This window comes from Hibiscus syriacus, unplaced genomic scaffold (genome assembly GCF_006381635.1).
Source record: "Hibiscus syriacus cultivar Baekdansim isolate YM2019G1 unplaced genomic scaffold, ASM638163v2 tig00111640_pilon, whole genome shotgun sequence".
NCBI classification, from domain to species: Eukaryota; Viridiplantae; Streptophyta; class Magnoliopsida; order Malvales; family Malvaceae; genus Hibiscus; species Hibiscus syriacus.
Genome location: NW_024063142.1, coordinates 1,369,334 through 1,386,947, shown reverse-complemented (window position 1 = coordinate 1,386,947; position 17,614 = coordinate 1,369,334). Strand labels below are relative to the sequence as shown.

General features: G+C 37.2%; 2 protein-coding genes, 1 long non-coding RNA gene and 2 pseudogenes across 4 annotated transcripts; 1 reads left to right on the top strand and 4 right to left on the bottom strand.

Annotated features, from left to right (window-relative positions):
* The first annotated feature begins 87 nt into the window (after nucleotides 1–87).
* Nucleotides 88–2,107, top strand: LOC120166414 (annotated as a pseudogene).
* Nucleotides 2,108–2,195: 88 nt separating this feature from the next.
* LOC120166434 (DNA repair protein RAD51 homolog) lies at nucleotides 2,196–5,111 on the bottom strand. Of its 2 annotated transcripts, none has more exons than XM_039175691.1 (8): nucleotides 4,826–5,111; nucleotides 4,109–4,253; nucleotides 3,889–3,999; nucleotides 3,652–3,743; nucleotides 3,324–3,418; nucleotides 2,885–3,245; nucleotides 2,598–2,734; nucleotides 2,196–2,533 (listed from the first exon to the last, which is right to left on the bottom strand). In XM_039175691.1, exons 1-6 carry the CDS (start codon nucleotides 4,919–4,921, stop codon nucleotides 3,107–3,109), a joined length of 678 nt encoding a protein of 225 aa, XP_039031622.1. In that variant the 5' UTR covers nucleotides 4,922–5,111; the 3' UTR covers nucleotides 2,196–2,533; nucleotides 2,598–2,734; nucleotides 2,885–3,106. The 2 variants fall into 2 exon arrangements, with proteins under 2 accessions (XP_039031622.1, XP_039031621.1); XM_039175690.1 differs by having other exon boundaries at nucleotides 2,196–2,517.
* On the bottom strand, nucleotides 2,386–3,004 carry LOC120166556 (DNA repair protein RAD51 homolog B-like). Its single transcript, XM_039175800.1, has 3 exons — nucleotides 2,885–3,004; nucleotides 2,570–2,719; nucleotides 2,386–2,517 (listed from the first exon to the last, which is right to left on the bottom strand). The coding sequence occupies exons 1-3, from the start codon at nucleotides 3,002–3,004 to the stop codon at nucleotides 2,386–2,388; spliced, it is 402 nt and encodes a 133-aa protein (XP_039031731.1).
* Nucleotides 5,112–5,489: 378 nt separating the features above from the next.
* LOC120166555 lies at nucleotides 5,490–14,303 on the bottom strand (annotated as a pseudogene).
* A 603-nt stretch (nucleotides 14,304–14,906) lies between these two features.
* On the bottom strand, nucleotides 14,907–15,999 carry LOC120166413. Its single transcript, XR_005519928.1, has 3 exons — nucleotides 15,850–15,999; nucleotides 15,354–15,445; nucleotides 14,907–15,104 (listed from the first exon to the last, which is right to left on the bottom strand). It is a non-coding gene; the product is annotated as an uncharacterized LOC120166413 (long non-coding RNA).
* Nucleotides 16,000–17,614: the final 1,615 nt, after the last annotated feature.

Here is a 17,614-nt window from a genome sequence, read left to right as displayed (position 1 = left end):
CACATCTGGTTCGTCATCAGTTTGGCTATTTCAAAAGAACCAACAGCATCTCTATCCCATGACCGTGGTTAGTCGACCATGGTTGATTTTTTTTTTTTTTATATTGTAAAATGGGTTCATATATATTTCTTTACTCTCTTGTTCGTAGCATTTGTAATAACAACGAGAATAGTCATACATGGATTCAACGAAATCCTTTCAGAGCTATTGCAGGGCAGATGAGCTTGAAGAACAGGCGTACCGGAGAAGGACTCGAAAGCGCTGCATCGTCATCGGACTCTCTACGGTCATCTTGATAGCCATCATCATTGGTGCAGTCTTTGGTACGCTTTTTCCTTTGAAAAACTCAAAGTCCAAAGACGATCTACCGGCTTACACTGCCGAGAGCATCAATGCAATATGTAATGTAACGAGGTATCCTGGTTCTTGCGGTTCAAGCATAGCTGCCCTTAAGAGCTCCTCGAATGATACCGATCCGAATCCTGGTCCTTCAAAAATCTTCATGCTGTCCATGGAAGTTGCGCTTGATGAACTGACTAGCCTCTCATCTTTGCCCCAGAAGATTATCTCTCGTCATGTGAAAATTAATCCCCAGGAGCGTACTGCGTTGAATAGTTGCGAAAACCTTTTCGTGGATGCAGCCGGATACATAAATGAATCAATATCAACTATGCAAATGGGGCAAGGAGAGAAAACGGTGTTGTCAACGGCCAAGATCAACGATATCAGGACGTGGCTCAGCAGCTCAATCACGTACCAGGAAACATGTTTAGATGGCCTAATTGAGGCTTCGAACAACACGGCTGTACTTCAAGAAATGGAACTTGCCATGAGGAACTCCACTGAGTTCAGCAGTAACAGCCTGGCTATTGCATCCCAGATAATGACCATCCTACGTCAATTCCAATTTCCGATTCATCGTAAGTTGCTAAAACACGACAGCTATTCTGATCACGAACATGAACCTAGTTTTCCTGGCTGGGTCCATAGTGGGGACAGGAGATTGCTCCAGGAGGAAATACTAAACCTGATATACCGTGGCTAAAGATGGCAGTGGAGATTTTAGGACAATAAGTGAAGCAGTCGAATCAATCCCAAAGAAAAACAAATCCAGGTTCATTATCTATGTAAAAGAAGGCGTATATTTGGAGAACGTGACAATCGATAAGGATTATTGGAATGTAATGATTTACGGAGATGGAATGTACAAGAGTATTATCTCTGGTAGCTTGAACAAGGTCGATGGAACCCCCACCTTTTGGTCGGGCACCTTAAGTAAGTGAAATGTAAATTGTCATTAGTTATTTTCACCTTTAGCATATTGATGTTTTCCTCTTTGATTAATTAAAAACAATGGCTTCTTCCCTTTACAGTTGCTGCTGGAAGGGGATTCATGGCAAGAGACATGGGATTCATAAACACTGCAGGCCCGGAAAAAGAGCAAGCTGTTGCAATGCGTTCGTCATCGGACCAATCCGTGTTCTACCGCTGTAATTTTGATGCATACCAGGATACTCTTTACACACATTCCAATAGACAGTTTTACCGTGATTGTCATGTCACTGGAACCGTAGATTTCATATTTGGAAATGCAGCGGTGGTTCTACAAAATTGCAGTATCCAACCAAGGCAGCCTGGGCCTGACCAGTTCAACACAATTACTGCACAAGGCAAGACTGACCCGAATCAGAACACCGGAATTTCAATCCAACAGTGCAAGATTACTCCTTTTTGACAATCTGACGGTTACCACGTACTTTGGTAGGCCATGGAAGGATTTTTCGACTACAATATTCATGCAATCATTCATCGGAGACATTGTGGACCCAGCAGGTTGGACCCAATGGACGCAGGGTGTCGATCCACCTGATACTCTATTCTATGCCGAGTATGAAAATTCAGGACCTGGATCAGGTACCAGTGGACGAATTAACTGGCCTGGTGTAAACCTCAATGCCAGCAGTGATGAAGCAAGAAGATTCACGGTGGAATATTTTATTCAGGGAAGCCAGTGGTTGCCCAAGGATAATATATTGTATGAATCAAATTTATGATGAAGATACCTGTGTCTTTAAATTTTTTCCAAAAAGCTAATTGTTCTTTTCTTAAATTTTAACATCCAATTGAAGAACTTGCAACAATTGAAATAAATTATGAAGAAAAAACACAAATAAATAGCGTGTTGTGATTCTCCAGTATAATAAACATAATATAACAGATGTCAAGGCTATACACAACGAAATGGACAGCAAGATTTTATAACGCCTTCCAAATTCCAACAATCTTCATTTCAGATAAGAATTACAGAGATTTGGTATGCAGTTGGCTATTAAAACATATTGATCAATAGGAGTTTGCTTTACTTTTGTAATGAGCTAAAATGGGTTAGTCCTTGACATCAGAAACACCACCTGGAGAAATTTGAAACCGTGCTTTGGCTTCAGCCAAGCAAGGCGAACTTATTACTTTACAAATACGCTCTTCCCCTCTTCCCCTCTTCCCTTCCGGAGAGCCAATCTGTAGTCAGTGAGAGCTTCTAGTTAGCAGCTTTCAATGAAGAGTGGGGAACATGGGATATTAGGGCTTCTAGAACAAACCTTGTTGTGGAAGCATGAGTCATGATGTTACCACCGATAGGCTTGATTTGAGGTCCGGCAAAGATTGCTGAACCATCCACTTGGGAAACTACTTGGTTTGTGATTACAACAGCCACGCCAAACTACAATAGCAGACACTGCCAGGAAAAAACATCATAATAACAAGTGAAATAAATGACCCAATTCCATAAAGCGTCTCACACAATAAAGTTCCAAATGCATTAGATACTGGCAGTAGTAATCAAAGCCTCAGTTATACTAGTAGAAATAAATACGTAAACACTCACCTCGTCTGACAACTTCTGAAGGCTCCTGAGGAATTTTGCAAGGTGCATTTGTCGGGCAGAGAGCTCACCCCTCCCAGTAAAATCTGTTCTATAGAGGGCAGTAGCGCTATCTACTATCATAAGCGCAAATCTACAGATAAATCCATCAAATGATCAATCTGGTCTGCAGCTTGTTTGCTCCAAGTATACAAGAGATAATTCTTCTTGGTAGAAAATTAGGGACTATGTGCGCGGTGTCAGGCAAAGGAAATGTTTTGAGAACATTGAAGCTGCTTCAACCAAGAGCCTCGACTGATGGTCAGTGTTATATGCTCTAGCATAGGCCACATTCTCCAAGACATCAGCACTATTCAATCCAAACCTGCACAATTCAACAGTTCCACTATCAGTGCTGCTTTCAGTGGAGCAGCATTGCCATATCAAGGAAGCCATGTATCACCTCTCTCCTATCTGAAAGAGTCTTTGTGACCTGAATGTCCCTTCAGCATCTATGTACATTGCTTTTCCCTCACCGCCTCCTTGATCTAATGGAAGCTGAAACATAAAAAGAAAAATTCAAATAAAATATTACAAGCATACCTTGCCAAATTAACTTACTGGGTAACATAACAACAAATTTGCAATAACATAAACTTAGGGGCTCTGCCACACAATGAGCAGATATTAGGAAGTAAAAATGAAGTGCAAGCAACACACACGAGAAACAGTAAACTTCAAACCTAGAAAACACCTGTAGTTGCTGGGAACATGAAAAAGAAAACTCTTACTTGGCATGTGACACATAATATGTGACAGAGCTGAGTCTTTCCAGAACGGAACTCACCATATATGTCAGTAATAGATCCTGTCTCAATTCCACCTATTATAGAAAATGATACAAAACTTAATTAACAAGCAGAAAGATCAATCTAAAGTTCTTAAGTGTTAACCGGTTAAACAAGTAGACAATTGGGTGTTTAGAATCCAAATCAAACGAAACTTCACAGGCATCAGAGCACATATACCTTCCAAAATTTTATCTAGTTCACTAGACCCAGATGTTATCTGAATTATCTCCAGCCTCTGGGCATGGAGCTGGCTAGCACTGGTGAAACCCAACGAGACCAATTTGGAAGCTGCCAAGAACCAAAGAAGATGAAAGTACCAATTTCGGATCATTTTACAAGTGATGGTAAATGTCATCACTGAAAGTTTAAACAACTGCGGAAAGTGGAAACAGTATACCAGCTTCCATGATCTTGTCAACTTTAGCTTCACTGATTCCTTTGATCTGGAGAAGATCTTTCCTTGGCGTGTAAACAATAGATTCAACCGTGCAAAGACCTGCATCCTTAAGCTTTTTTATGTCCAAGGATGCAATGCCGGATTCCTTTAGTTGAAGACAAACAATAAGAATAATAATTAGAACTGTTAAGCCAAAAAAAACATGGAAAATCTCATGAAAAACAGGAAAATGCAAAAATCCAAATACGAGTCATCAAACAAAAGAAAAGTAAATTAAACTTGCATTTCAATTAATAGAATCTTGATCTCCCATAGCTCAAAAATATTAAAGCTTTTTGAGGATCAAATACATATAAAATTGTAAAGAAAAAAACTAACAGAAAATCATCCACCTAACAGGAGATCGAAATAATATAACCCATTTGATCTAATATTAGGTAAACGAAAGGTAAAAGGCGATACTGAAAAGAACCCATGCTGAAGTAAACCTAAAAGCGGTGAAAAGGATGAACAGAACTCGTTTTTTATTTTCAGAATCTTGAAAAAGAACGAACGGTTTTTCTATTTTCTCTTTCTGTAAATGTGGACAAATCAAGAAAAGAAACAGTTTTCGGAAATTTGGAGAAAAAATAAAAGAAACCCCACATATAAAAGCGTCCTACTTTCCAATAGAATTGAGAAAATAAACGAAATCTTGAAGATGATTTCTTGTTTCACCTGAAGTTGCTCCATAGGGAACGGGCCATGTTGTATCTCCTCAAGCTCCTCTGGCTGCTGCAGTTGAACCACCGTCTGGTTTCTCTGCTGTTCCATTTGTATATTTATTAACTATCCAAGTATCTAACTTTAAAAGAAATAACAATCGCAGTATCTATTTGAAGAACAGATCCAAGCCTGGAGAAGGAGATGGCTTAACACAGGGAAAGAAAATGAAAAGAGGCAGGGGACTAAGTGCGATGGTGGAGGGAAAGGAAAAGAGTTCGAAAGGAGTTAAAATGGGAGCGCCAAAAGCTTGTGAGGGCAAGTTTGGAGCTTTTATCGGGCACTTGTCGTTTAAATGGGCATTTTACTTTGTTGCAGTTTTCAAACAAAGCTGATATTGTATTGTGATTATTTTTAGCGTTATTGGTTAATATGTCCTCAATCTTTTTTGAAAAGTCAATTAGGTCCCTCATGATATTTTGTATTTAACTGTTCAACTAAATAGACTCTTTAGCCAACATTGATTGTTGCGACACTTAACAAATAAAGAATCAATATTTTTTATTGACTGAATCATATTTATGATTTTATTGGTGCGATCACTTTATTTTATATGTCACATTAATAAATTTTAAATTTTATTAAAAAGATTTTATTAATTCCTCTATTGAGAAAGTTACTCAAACAAGCTCTTATTTATGATAACTTAGAAAATAATTGAAATAATTATAAATTGGTGGTGGCACAAACTGAGGGCTTCAATTGTCTGGACCGAGATGACCACAACTGCAGCCATTTAACAATTACAATTGGACCGAAGAAAAAAGAAAAGATAGGCGAAAATGAATTTAAAATAAAGGTAAATGTATGCAAGTATGAAGTGAGGGAGATGTGGGTATTGAACTTACATCTTGACATATACAGACAAAAGGACTCGAATTATAATTCAACAGGGTTACCACTGTGAGTGTTTTCTTCACAAAGGTCTGTCTGCGACCCACTAGGAACAGTTGTTGGAGGAGACCATTGATCTGGCACCATGAGAAAATAAGCAGTCATGGCTTTCCTGAATCGTTTCTTGTACTGTTGAGGCGAGATGACCGTCGGAGGTGCATTTTTAGGCCCACCGAGGATGCCCGAGGTCTTCACCCATGTTTCAAGGTGCTTGTCCCATGTGTATTGCCTCATGAAATCAATTATTCCAAGAACAAGCTCATGTTTTTCCTCATCCACGCCAACTAGTAACGAATAGTCCATTACATCAACCAACTGTTCCAAAAATGTACACATAATTATTAGGAAAGATACCAAGTAGCAAATCAGACCATCAATTCAATTAGCTTATATGCATAGCAGAGATATGAAGAGCCCATCGCCATGTAATTCATAGCATGAAGAATGCTAAAGAGAAATAAACAATCCAACACTGTGCAATACAGCCCACACCGACTACATTACCCACCATAGTTTCTTTCATTTCATAATGATAATTACCAAAATATTATTTGTAAAATATAAAGAAAATATACGGAATGGTACGCGCAGCCCAGTGACAAATGAGAAGTTGAATTCCAACTTACAGCAAGGAAGGAAGTGTCATTCCAAACGGCCCTCTCCAACAACCGCTTCGACTGGCTTCCAACAAAAATTGGAGAAGTTGGCATTGCTTCAATCAAATTTTGATCCAGAAGAACTTTGTTGCTGCCACTTGTATCAGGATTATACCTTGATCGTGTAGATCCTTTAAGGTCATAAAGTCTTGTAATCTTGCGCCTGAAGAGGAGATTTTCCATCACCAAAACATCCATTTTCGATTCCTTACCTTCTTTAAGGTGTTTTGATGAAACCTTCAAGGCAATGACACCGGAAGAAAAATTAAACCAAAAATAAAGGTATAATTATAACGAAATAGTAGAAGACTAATTTTGGTTTAGGAAACTAAAACATAATAAGCAGATAAAACTTGAAAATTTTCTAAGCGAGGTGCACTTAGGTTGCTCATATCTCAGGCTTTATAACATCTATAACATTAGAATATCAAGTGTTGCCACAGCATATTTGGACACATCTAAAGTGGAATTCATATACAAATCAGCAAGGAGATGCGCACGCACAAACACATATCCCAAATAAATCACAACATGAAATGAGCTTTAAGCAGAATGAGAAAAGAGGAAGAACCGACAGATGATTTAACCAGAGTGCCTCAAGAATTGGAAAGCATAATTGACAAGATAACAATGCTTTGTGGTACTAAAACATTTTTTCCCAGAATTATTTTCAGATATTCACTCATGAAGTTTAACTACTTTAAAGAATACCTGATATATGCCCAAAATCTTTACCAGGCAAATTGGACTTCTTGTATTGATTGAATCAGACAAATACTTGAAATAAGCAGGTCCAAACTAATAAATGATTCTAGTTCTGTCTTTGTGACTTGTTTGAGGATAAATCGATCATCTAAAGTTTTTGCAAAGAAAACTTTGCTCTTGCCGCCTTGGGCATCCCACTTCTTACAACGACTGAGAGACCGTATAAAATCCATCTCAGAAGGACAGCAAGTCATCCTCAAGCTCTCAAAACGCTTTGCATAATAACAAGTCACCGAATACTTCACCTTCCCAAGGGAACCATCATCGGAAAAAGAAACTTGGGCATGCAAATTTTCTGTGTATGAGAGGGGATCAGAAGCCAGGGAGTTATGTGACCCAGACAGAGACAAGATACTATCATCACCAGATCCAAGACTTCTGAAAGTATCAGATGATATGTCACTAAAAGAATCAAGTGAAAACAGTTTCATTGAATCAATAAGTGATGATGAAACTGCAGAGTCTGCACCATCTTTTCTCTCCAGCTCAGACAATTGTGAATGGTAATCTGATGAGATAAGTGCATAAGCTATAATATCATCATCATAAACAGGCACAACTGTGTCATTAACACCGGTAGGAAGCAGCAACCTGGCACCACTTTGCTTTTCCAACTCCCTAAATGATGAGACGTAGATTGGATTATACTCACTGATATTGAGCTTTTGAGCATTGAATGAAGAATTCTTATTAAATGAGTCAAAAATTTCGAAATGGCACACTTTCCCTGCTCATGGATTTCTCCAAAGTTTCAAGTTCCTTGGTGGGCAGAGCAGACTGAGGAGAACATGCCACTTCCACCTCACCATGAACACTAGCATGAATTCCCATATCCGAAATTACTGCAGTTGACATATCTGACACAGCCGAAACAGGATCAATGTAACCATTCTCCTTGGGAAGTATGCTAACTGGGTGACCTTCACCAGTCCACACTGCCTCAAGGGTGTCAGATACATCTTCCATATTCGGAAATTCCCCATCTGACAGGGACCTTCCAACAGCTCTTTCAAATTCCACAGCATCAGGTTTCTCGCTGCAATTTAAACTAGAAGAAAGAGAAGATTTAGCCTCCTTCCTGTTATTAAAGTCCTGGTCCATCTCTTTTTCTTTGTGGTCTCCACCTGGTTTTCTAATTTCACCAGTATTGCCTCCTTGATTCATGTTTATATCAGGCACGTTATCAGCTAGGGCAGAGTCGCAACTACTAAAGCCTTCAGTTGACTTGGGACTAACATTCATCAAAAAGCTTATCCACAGAACTTATAGGCTTCAGTTCAAACTTTGGGATGGAACTGCTTCTAACTTCCTGGATATTTTTGTTAATTGAACCATAAGCATGAATCAGGAGTTGGTCCCAAATGTAAGAAAGAAAGAGTAGTTGCCTGCGTAACTTATTGATCTCAAGAATGTCAATGACAGGTTGGCCGACTTTCACCTCCTTTAAAGATTCCTAAGGAAAAGTAAACAGATAAGAAATGAGGCAGTGTATCAAGCTCGTTTTATCCACTTAAAGATAACAAATCAAAAATGGGGTAAAACTTCTGAACAGCTTGGTTCAAGCGTTAATTATAACCATCAGATAGCAGCTGTTGCTCATAAGGGACAAGGAGAGGATGCACACAATGAGTTTCAAATAAACTACCTGAAATTCTTTTCTATCCTTTTGGAGCATTGCTTCCAGTTCTTCGATACAGATTCTTCTTTCAGGTGCCCTTATGCCACGACTATCAGAACCTGAACCTAATAAATTCTCTGAAAGCTTTCGAAGAGCATTATACACTTCAGTAAAAAGGAATTCGGCCCTGTTACTCACCTGCAAAACAGTATCAATGGTTTTGTAGGTATTAATTTGATTCAAGAATAGTTTTATGAACTGGAACAAGGTTTTAGGATAGTCAAACCTCATTTGCTTCACTTTGTATCCATTCCTGATTACCATAATTAAATTCCAGTTTTGATGGTGGAAGATAAACAGAATGGACATGATGGAAGCATATCGAAAACAAGCAACCATTCTCCCGAATCTGCATGTAGTAACACAGTACAATCAGAGGATATCAATGCAACTAATATACTTCATCTGATTATTTCTTACACCTTTGAGTTCTCTTACAATATATCTCATACCATTAATTTACCCTACCCTTTCCATCCCCTTCTCGGCCAATAACCCTCCTTATCCAGAAGGGAGTAACTGGCTTGGGGAATACTAGGATTTAAGGCACTTTATCTTGGAGCAATAGCCACTTGACCAAGTTCAGGTGTTCCCCAAACCATGGAAACCTCATACATGTATAGACAGCTACATCCCTTATTAATGAATATCCAGGGAACCCATAAGTCAGTATTAAACACCAGATACACTATACAAAGGGATGATTGTTGATAACCATTATGATAAAAAATAAATACCAATCTATCAAAGAGAAACAAATTCATTGCTTAAAAACTAGAGAGAAATTGCATAAACAGAATAGAAAGACTAATCCTACACAAGTGTCATCACTGCAAGTGATCACTCCATTTAAAATGGTAACCTTTATGCTCTAATTAACATAATACTGCGCATTTCTTAAGTAAAGCCTTACCCATAAAATCGAAGACAATCTCTGTGAAGGGAATGACCACACCTTGCAACTCTGCTAGCAGCTGCATGGTTAGAAAAGCTAAGCTCCAAAAATTTCCCGAAGGACAAACCCCAAGCAGCATCAGACATTACAACTCTTCTTGTGGCTGGAGGGAATCCATTGATCCAAGGGCATCGCAAGCACCTATGCCACATCCAAATCTTTCCTTCCCGCTCTCCTGGTAAGGGAGGACATGGTAGTTTCTTAACAGATATTATCAGGCTACCTTGCCGATGAGTAAACAATGAACATGTGCTTCAGATGGCATCTCACATGAATGACAATGGAAGCTCTGATAAAAAAGAATCTTAAGTTCTACTAATGAGAAGCAAAGAGGAAGATCAAGTTTTCTACATGAAATAACAATAAAATACCTGATCAACAGATGATCTCGTAAAAATCGGCCCAGCGGCTTATCAGAGCTCCATAGTATTTGATTCGGAAGAGATGAGACCGTTCACACACAGTGCTTGTCCACACACAACGGGTTGATAATGACACCAAAATGCTCTGGTGGTCTGAAGGTGGAGTAAACTCTTCCTTTGAGGATCCTGCTGCTTCATTATTGCTAGCAGGCTCTTGTTTTAAGGATGCCAACTCTGGGCCATCCAGGTGATTTGCAGGTGATTTGCATGATACTGCCTACCGTGCTGTGGTGCTTCTGATAATCTTTGAGAACAAAGATGATCCATCCTTGAAGCTGACAGTGAATTCAAGGAAGAACTAGCTTGAACATTGTCAATGGCAGATTCCTCATAGTTTGACATACTTTGAGGACATTTTGACCAGCAAGATAAACTGGCCTCTGTAGATTTGCAAGAGGGCTTATCGTTGACAGATGATGGTCTATTGAGATACATCTGTGTTGGATTTCTGCAATTCATGAATAGATTGGGAATCCATGGGCTTCCTGGAGGATGGGATGGTAAAGCCAGATACAATGGAAATAGACCTGTCAATACCGATGGTTTATCAGGTAAGGCAACAGTTATAGGAGACTTTAAAGGGAGCTCTGGAAGTGTGGCACCTTCATCGGCTAGAAATGATGTCTCAAGATCAAGGTGATAAGCTGCAAAAACTCCATATTGGACAACATGTTTCACTTTTTTCAGTTCATCTCCATGCGCACCCTTGAGTAAAATCTGAAACAAAGTTAACCATTGGACCATCTTAGCACCAAAAATTTTTATTTGGAAAAAAACAGTAAGATTACAATGTAAATGGCTGACATGAATGACCAGAACTTCATGTAACACATTCTATGCATCACCATCCTAAAAGTTAGCAAAACACCTGATTGCAAACAGCCACAATAGTTTCTGCTACACACAACCAAAAATTTGCATGATAAAGAAAACCTAAGTGGACTATTGCTGCCACGAGGTGCTTTAATCGATGCAGTTGTAGATGAATATTAGAAAGCATGTTAAGGTGGCAGATAGGTTCTTCCCCATGCAAGTTATGAGACGACCAGAAGAAGCTAGATGGCCGAAATTTCCCTTTTTCATATTAAGGAAGTCATGGTGTCACCTGATAATAAAGGGAATTGCTCAATCAGCAGAACCTAATGGCTACAGTAACAAATTGTTTCAGGTACAAGTTATGGTCAGTGAACCTCAGAAAATGGCCATTTCTCTTCTTGTGGTTATGTTACAACCGTGAGTTTGGGATTGAGTCATGGGTGATGGACCGGAAAATCACTCATACTCATCAAAGGGAACCTGAAACCTTAGGGCTCATTAAAGAGAGACCCAAATCTGTTTTAGGGTTTTGATAAATACTCAACTTTGTTTTTAATCATCCCATAAATAAAAATTAAAATAACTAAAGAAATATATAAAACAAAAAAAAATTCCTACCAAACACAACTATTTTAAGAGCCCTAAAGCAACTTTTATTCTAAGCATCCTACATGAAAACTACTACTAAGAGTCCTACCTAACAACTACTAAGAGTCCACAACAGGCTACTCCAGGTAGATTGGTTAGTATAGTAGTTGTTCCACATGTGCTTTAGAGAGAGTGTTAAACTACTGGACTCAAGTCAAATATTATAAAGAATGTTGAGTAGACTCCATAATTGCTCATTAATTTCATATAGCCTGATCTGTTTACCCCATTTTTAGGTTTAGCAAGAGCTTTTTAGAGTTTTTTGAGTCCCTTCAGCATTTATGTTGCTGAGGGTGTGGTGCCTTAAAAACTGTTTATGCATACTCATCTTTGTTAAAAAAAAATGCATCTTCAGGTACTATGAAAAACATCAACAAAATAAAAGATTACCTAAGAAATATAAATAATAATCATACTTATCATGCAAAAGTTTTGATAGCTAACATTGTAAAATCAGCAACATATATTGAAAGATTTTCCAGATTATAAGATTTTTTTCAGCAGTAGCACTAGGAATGGATATATGTACCATGCATACTGAAAGGACTTACTGTATAACCAGAGCTTTGGCAACCCTCAAAAAACTTAGTGTCTTTGTCAATTTTTTCCCACCTTGCCCAGCACTTCCATGCTCCTCAAAAAAAATTTCTCCACATGGAACACGTCACAATACCCAACTTTGGTGATGTCAGATGATCAATGGATGGAACAATTTGAGCACCAGTGCAGCGGGCTATACGCTCTAAGAGTGGCCTCTTAATATTGAGAACAAGAGATATGTCTTTGTCAAGAAGGTACTCTTGAGCATACGGGACACAGATTTCTCCACCAAAGAACATTAGGATGATGTGCATCGATTTTAGCAACTGCCATCTTCAATGGTCCATTTCCTAGAAGGTAGGAATCAAAGGAATGTTCCTTGTTTAGCCCGTATTATGAACCTAGGTTAATTAACAAACCAAAATAGAAGGGAATAGTTAGAAATACAAACCTGCTGCAACAATGTATCAAACTTGACAAGTGATTAGAAATGCGCTGATATTCCAAAGCTCCTCCAAGAATTAGAAAACGAGGGTTTATCGATTTTTGAAGTCATTCGTCGTGAGCTACATTCTTACAACTCTTTAACCACGGCACTGCAGAAAATATTAAAAAAGGAAATCAGAATCTCATCACAGAATGAAATAGAATGAACAACTGCATAACATACAAAGCATTCTTTTTGTGACATGTTTGATTTATTGCTAATTGTAACCATCTCTCCATGTTTGTTCTCTCCAAACTGCCTCAAATGAGCATCAAGAATCACAGGAAAATTATTGTGAATGCTCAATACAAATATGAGGCCTATTCACAAATCACAAATAATAGCTGAGAGAGAAAGGGATGTGATTGGGAAATAACTTTAGGGTATGTTCATTCACATTAAAATCAAAGAACAATGATCAGTACCCATCACCCAAGAAAAAAGAGATGGGGGAATTATCAACCTTTAACATGGGAATTATAGATGCCAGAAGTATAAACCAATGCAACAATTACATACTTCAAGACCTAATGAGTCTGATGCTTGGCCATGAACATGGTTAACCATCTTGAAGTCAATAAAGTTGATTAGTAAGAACAAAAAGTTATTTGTATGTTTGGATTGTTAAACTATCCTGCTAAGAATATGAACTAAGGAGAAGTTGTTCCTGTTGATGATTAAGAAATTTTCAAATTGAGGTCGCCAATATTACCTTTCACTGCGACGCCCAGCAGCTATGCATTTAACTTTTACGTATCCTCCAGGATCCATTCCCTCCCTCGCTTGTATCTGGCTTCAGAAGTGTTGCAGCTTCCCATGACAAAGATGTGATTATCCAACCAATTCTCTTTGCCATCATCATCCCCAACAGGAAGGTTCAGCCACAAAAGCTGAGATACCAAAGCTCTAAAATGCCCTTCTACCACATTTTTCAGGCCTTCCTGTGCTCCTCAACAGACCCTGCTACGTTCCCTAGTTCCAAACTATTAGATCGTAAATATCCCCACTCTCTGTAGCACCCATCATCGTCATCATCAAATAAAGCAGCTTCTTCTCATCCTCTTCATCCACAGGCTCTGGAGGGAGCCACAGTACCTCATTGCTCTCAAAATCCACAGGCACGACACCTGTACCATCCACATCATAAGCAGGAGCTTCACCCTCATCAGCATTCTCTAGCTCCTTTTTTCTACAAATTTCTTGATTTCATGCACACTTGGTATATCAAAATTCTTAGATAACGGTGAACCACTCAAAGACTTCGCCTCTGTGTTCTCAGCATGAGCATGCATTTTATCTGATTTATAAACACAGTCAAATTCATGATTGTTGGCTGCACCATAATACTCTTCAGCATGAGCATAATGCTTCGATTCTGAGTCTGAATATGCACCCATAATCATCATCTTCATCATCACTCCTGGAATCAACAGTTAAGAAAGTATAAGTATTTATCACTAGCTCGAAATCGTAAAATAAAGCATAAGACTTATGGATTCCATCCAAAGCAGTTTGTGTAACTTGAATATGAATTGACAAACACAAAACATAGAGCAAAGAAGTAAAGGCCATCCCAACACAATTGATATCATGAAGGATTCACTGGTAACCATTAACGCTATCCACCCCACCCCCAACAAGCCTATAATATATATGCAAAGGCGTGTGAAATTTCAGAGCCAGATTCATAGTAAATGGAGAAGGTACCTGTTACCACAAAAAAGCCAAAATTTGCAGAAATCTACTAAGGCTGAACTTTGATCTGTGCTCATCCTAGATGACTCACTGTTTGTTCAGCCCATTCATATGGGCAGATTCACAATGGCTAAGACCAGAATTATGTTCATACAGTAGTCAGGTTCAGTTGAATGGAGTAGAACCAACAATACCCACTACTACTATTACAGGTGCAGCTGGAGTTGATACTGGCCAAGCTTGCTGCAGAAAGATGGACAGAGACCAGAACTAGGTGTTTTTGTCCATTATCGACTGCTGCTATCCCTGCTCCCTTGCTTGAAGCAGTAATTACATACCCCTAATCCTTTCTGAATATTCACGACCAGCCCTTGGCTCATCAGATGGGACAAAAATTGAGTTTTTGTACAGTTGGCACAAACACGGCCACAAAGTCGACAATGATGCCTGCGATTAAATACTGTAAATTGGGAGTCACACTCGTAGCATACTCTACACTCTGATCAGGCATCCAAATCCCTCGACACATTCAGAGGCTCCTCCTAGGGATCCACGACTTTGTGTCTACATGGTCAGATTGTTTGTCGTCAGGGTGCCCATCTACAACTATCCCAACAGATCCAGTAATCATGATTCATTTTTGTCACTCTCACAATTCAAACCACAAAATCGCCACCCCTAACACCATAGCCATTATTAAACCACAACAAATAAAATACACATACACAATTAAGTTCCAGCAAAACTACTACCCTAAAGCTTATTATCCAAACAAAGTAGTAATTGAAAGTGGAGGGAAAACTTAGATTGGAATTGACACAACAAAAAATTACAAGTTTGAGCGACTAATTTAAATTACATTAAAAGCTTAACATTAACATTTTCAAAAGAAATAATAAGAAACTAAAATTGCTGGAATACTAGCACCTCAAGTTCCGCTATCCAAATCCCCAAATTCCAATATCTTCTTTGCTTCTTCTTTCTTGTTCTTCTTCAGTTAGGGATGTGACTTCTACTCACTGCTCAATACGATAAAACCACGAAATTAGAAAGCAAAATAAATAAACTCATAGAAACCCTAAAATCAAATTAGTAAGTTAATTCTTATTGAGACCGATTAACACAGGAAAGACAACAACAATAAGATGACGAGTTTCTTTCTGGAAATCTCATCAAGAAAACTGAATTACTCTTTAATTGATTAAAACTAAATCAACACGTTAAGTAAATTTCCACAAGTACAACAATAAAAATTACATTGAAACTGCCCAACAGAGAACGATCGAAAGCAAAAAGCTAAAGCCGTTAACCTCCACAGTTAACTTCGTGGAAAATTTGACGGCAGTGATGCAATGAAATGGGGGAAAAAACACGATCTAATTTTCCAATAAAAAAGGAAAATTAATAATACAAAATCACGTACAACACTTTTCTTCGATTAACTTTGTTTTTCTCCCTCGGTTTCACGCTTCGCTTTATTTATGTATCCTGTGAAGTCTGTGCTTTTTGTTGTGTCCGTTCTAGACCTCTCGTTTGATTGTTAGCTTTTGTTTTTCTTCTCTCCTTTCTGCACATGACAACGGTTCTATGGTTTTCAGAACCGGATCGGTTAGCGAACCGATCATGCTATCGGTTTATTGGTTTAATCTGTTGAACCGATTTGATCGGTCGAAAGAATCGAACGACGTCATAATTATTTAAAAAATTAAATAAAAATACCAAAAATATTTAATAAAAAATAATTTTTTATATCATAACATATATAAGTTAAAAACCATAAAATCAAGTGAACAAAATGATTCAAATTAACTACAACATAATTTTATGGTAAATATATTAAATAATAAAATATAATTATATAACTAATTAAAAAATAAATTTGGGTTAAAAAATCATAACAAAATTATATAACTATAATTATATAACTATTCTTTCACTTCAATCAAGCTCGAATTTTAGGCTTCAATCGAGCTTCTAATTTTTTTTTGAGTTCAAGCCTTTTTGAGTTCAAATTTCAATATTATATTTCGAGTTTGAGTTGAACTTGATAATTTTTAGCTTGTGAGTTTTAGTTGAGTTGAGCTTACTTTTAAAGTTTTCAAGTTCGAGTCGAGCTCAGCAATACTTGAGTTCGACTTGGCTCGTTTAACAAACGATGTTGTTTGATTTAATTTTTTTTTTAAACAAAAATCCCGATTTTTTCCGGTTTTTTCCGATTTTCTGTCGGTCCGGTTCGAACGGTTCAACGGTTCTGACCGATTCATTAATAGCGGTTCAACCGATTTAGATTGAATCAGACTAAACAACGATTTTCGATTAAACCAATTAAACCGACCGATCCGATCCAATTTTCAAAACAGAGCTCATAATTCATTAATTTGGTTAAACTTATTTCACAAAAGTGTCATTAATAAATGTTTTTCTATTTTGATCCTCTGTTGTCAAAAATAATAATTACTTTTTAAATAGAATAACAACACGTGCCACTATCTTCTCAGTAAAAAATGTGTTAAAAATAAAAGAACTTGAACGATCCTTTAAACAAATATCCGAAGTTTAATCATTACAGAAAACTAGAAATTTTATAAATGATTGATAAAAACAATATTTTATTTTAAATTGTGATTGAAATTGATTGTATTTATATAAATTAATTCTTTTCCATCTTAATATATATATATAGATATATATATATATATATATATATATATTTATAGCACGAATCAAGCAGTCTTGATGTAAATGAATTGTTATTAATTTATTATTTTTTGAGATCTCGGATTTGAACATTAGAAATATCAAGAATGTAAGCGTTCAATGTCAAATAATGAAAAGTTATATATGAAAAATATTATATTATACTTGTCTAAGATTAATAAAAAAATATTTATTTATAATAATAACCAAGAAAAGTAAACCTAATATAAAGTAGACGTATAATAAAGAAAAACAATATTTTCTTTATTCAAGAGAGCTGGTATATCATCTACAAACACATTTAAAATAGTCATATTGTAGTGCGTATAGTAAATTATCTTCATTTTATTATTATTTTTATTGTATATACACGTTTTGCATAAAAATGATAATTGCAAAAACTTTTAGGGTGAGTTTGGTTAACGAAATATAAGATTACTAGTATGAATAAAAAATTATCGGGGAATATGATTATTGGAATGTTGTATTAT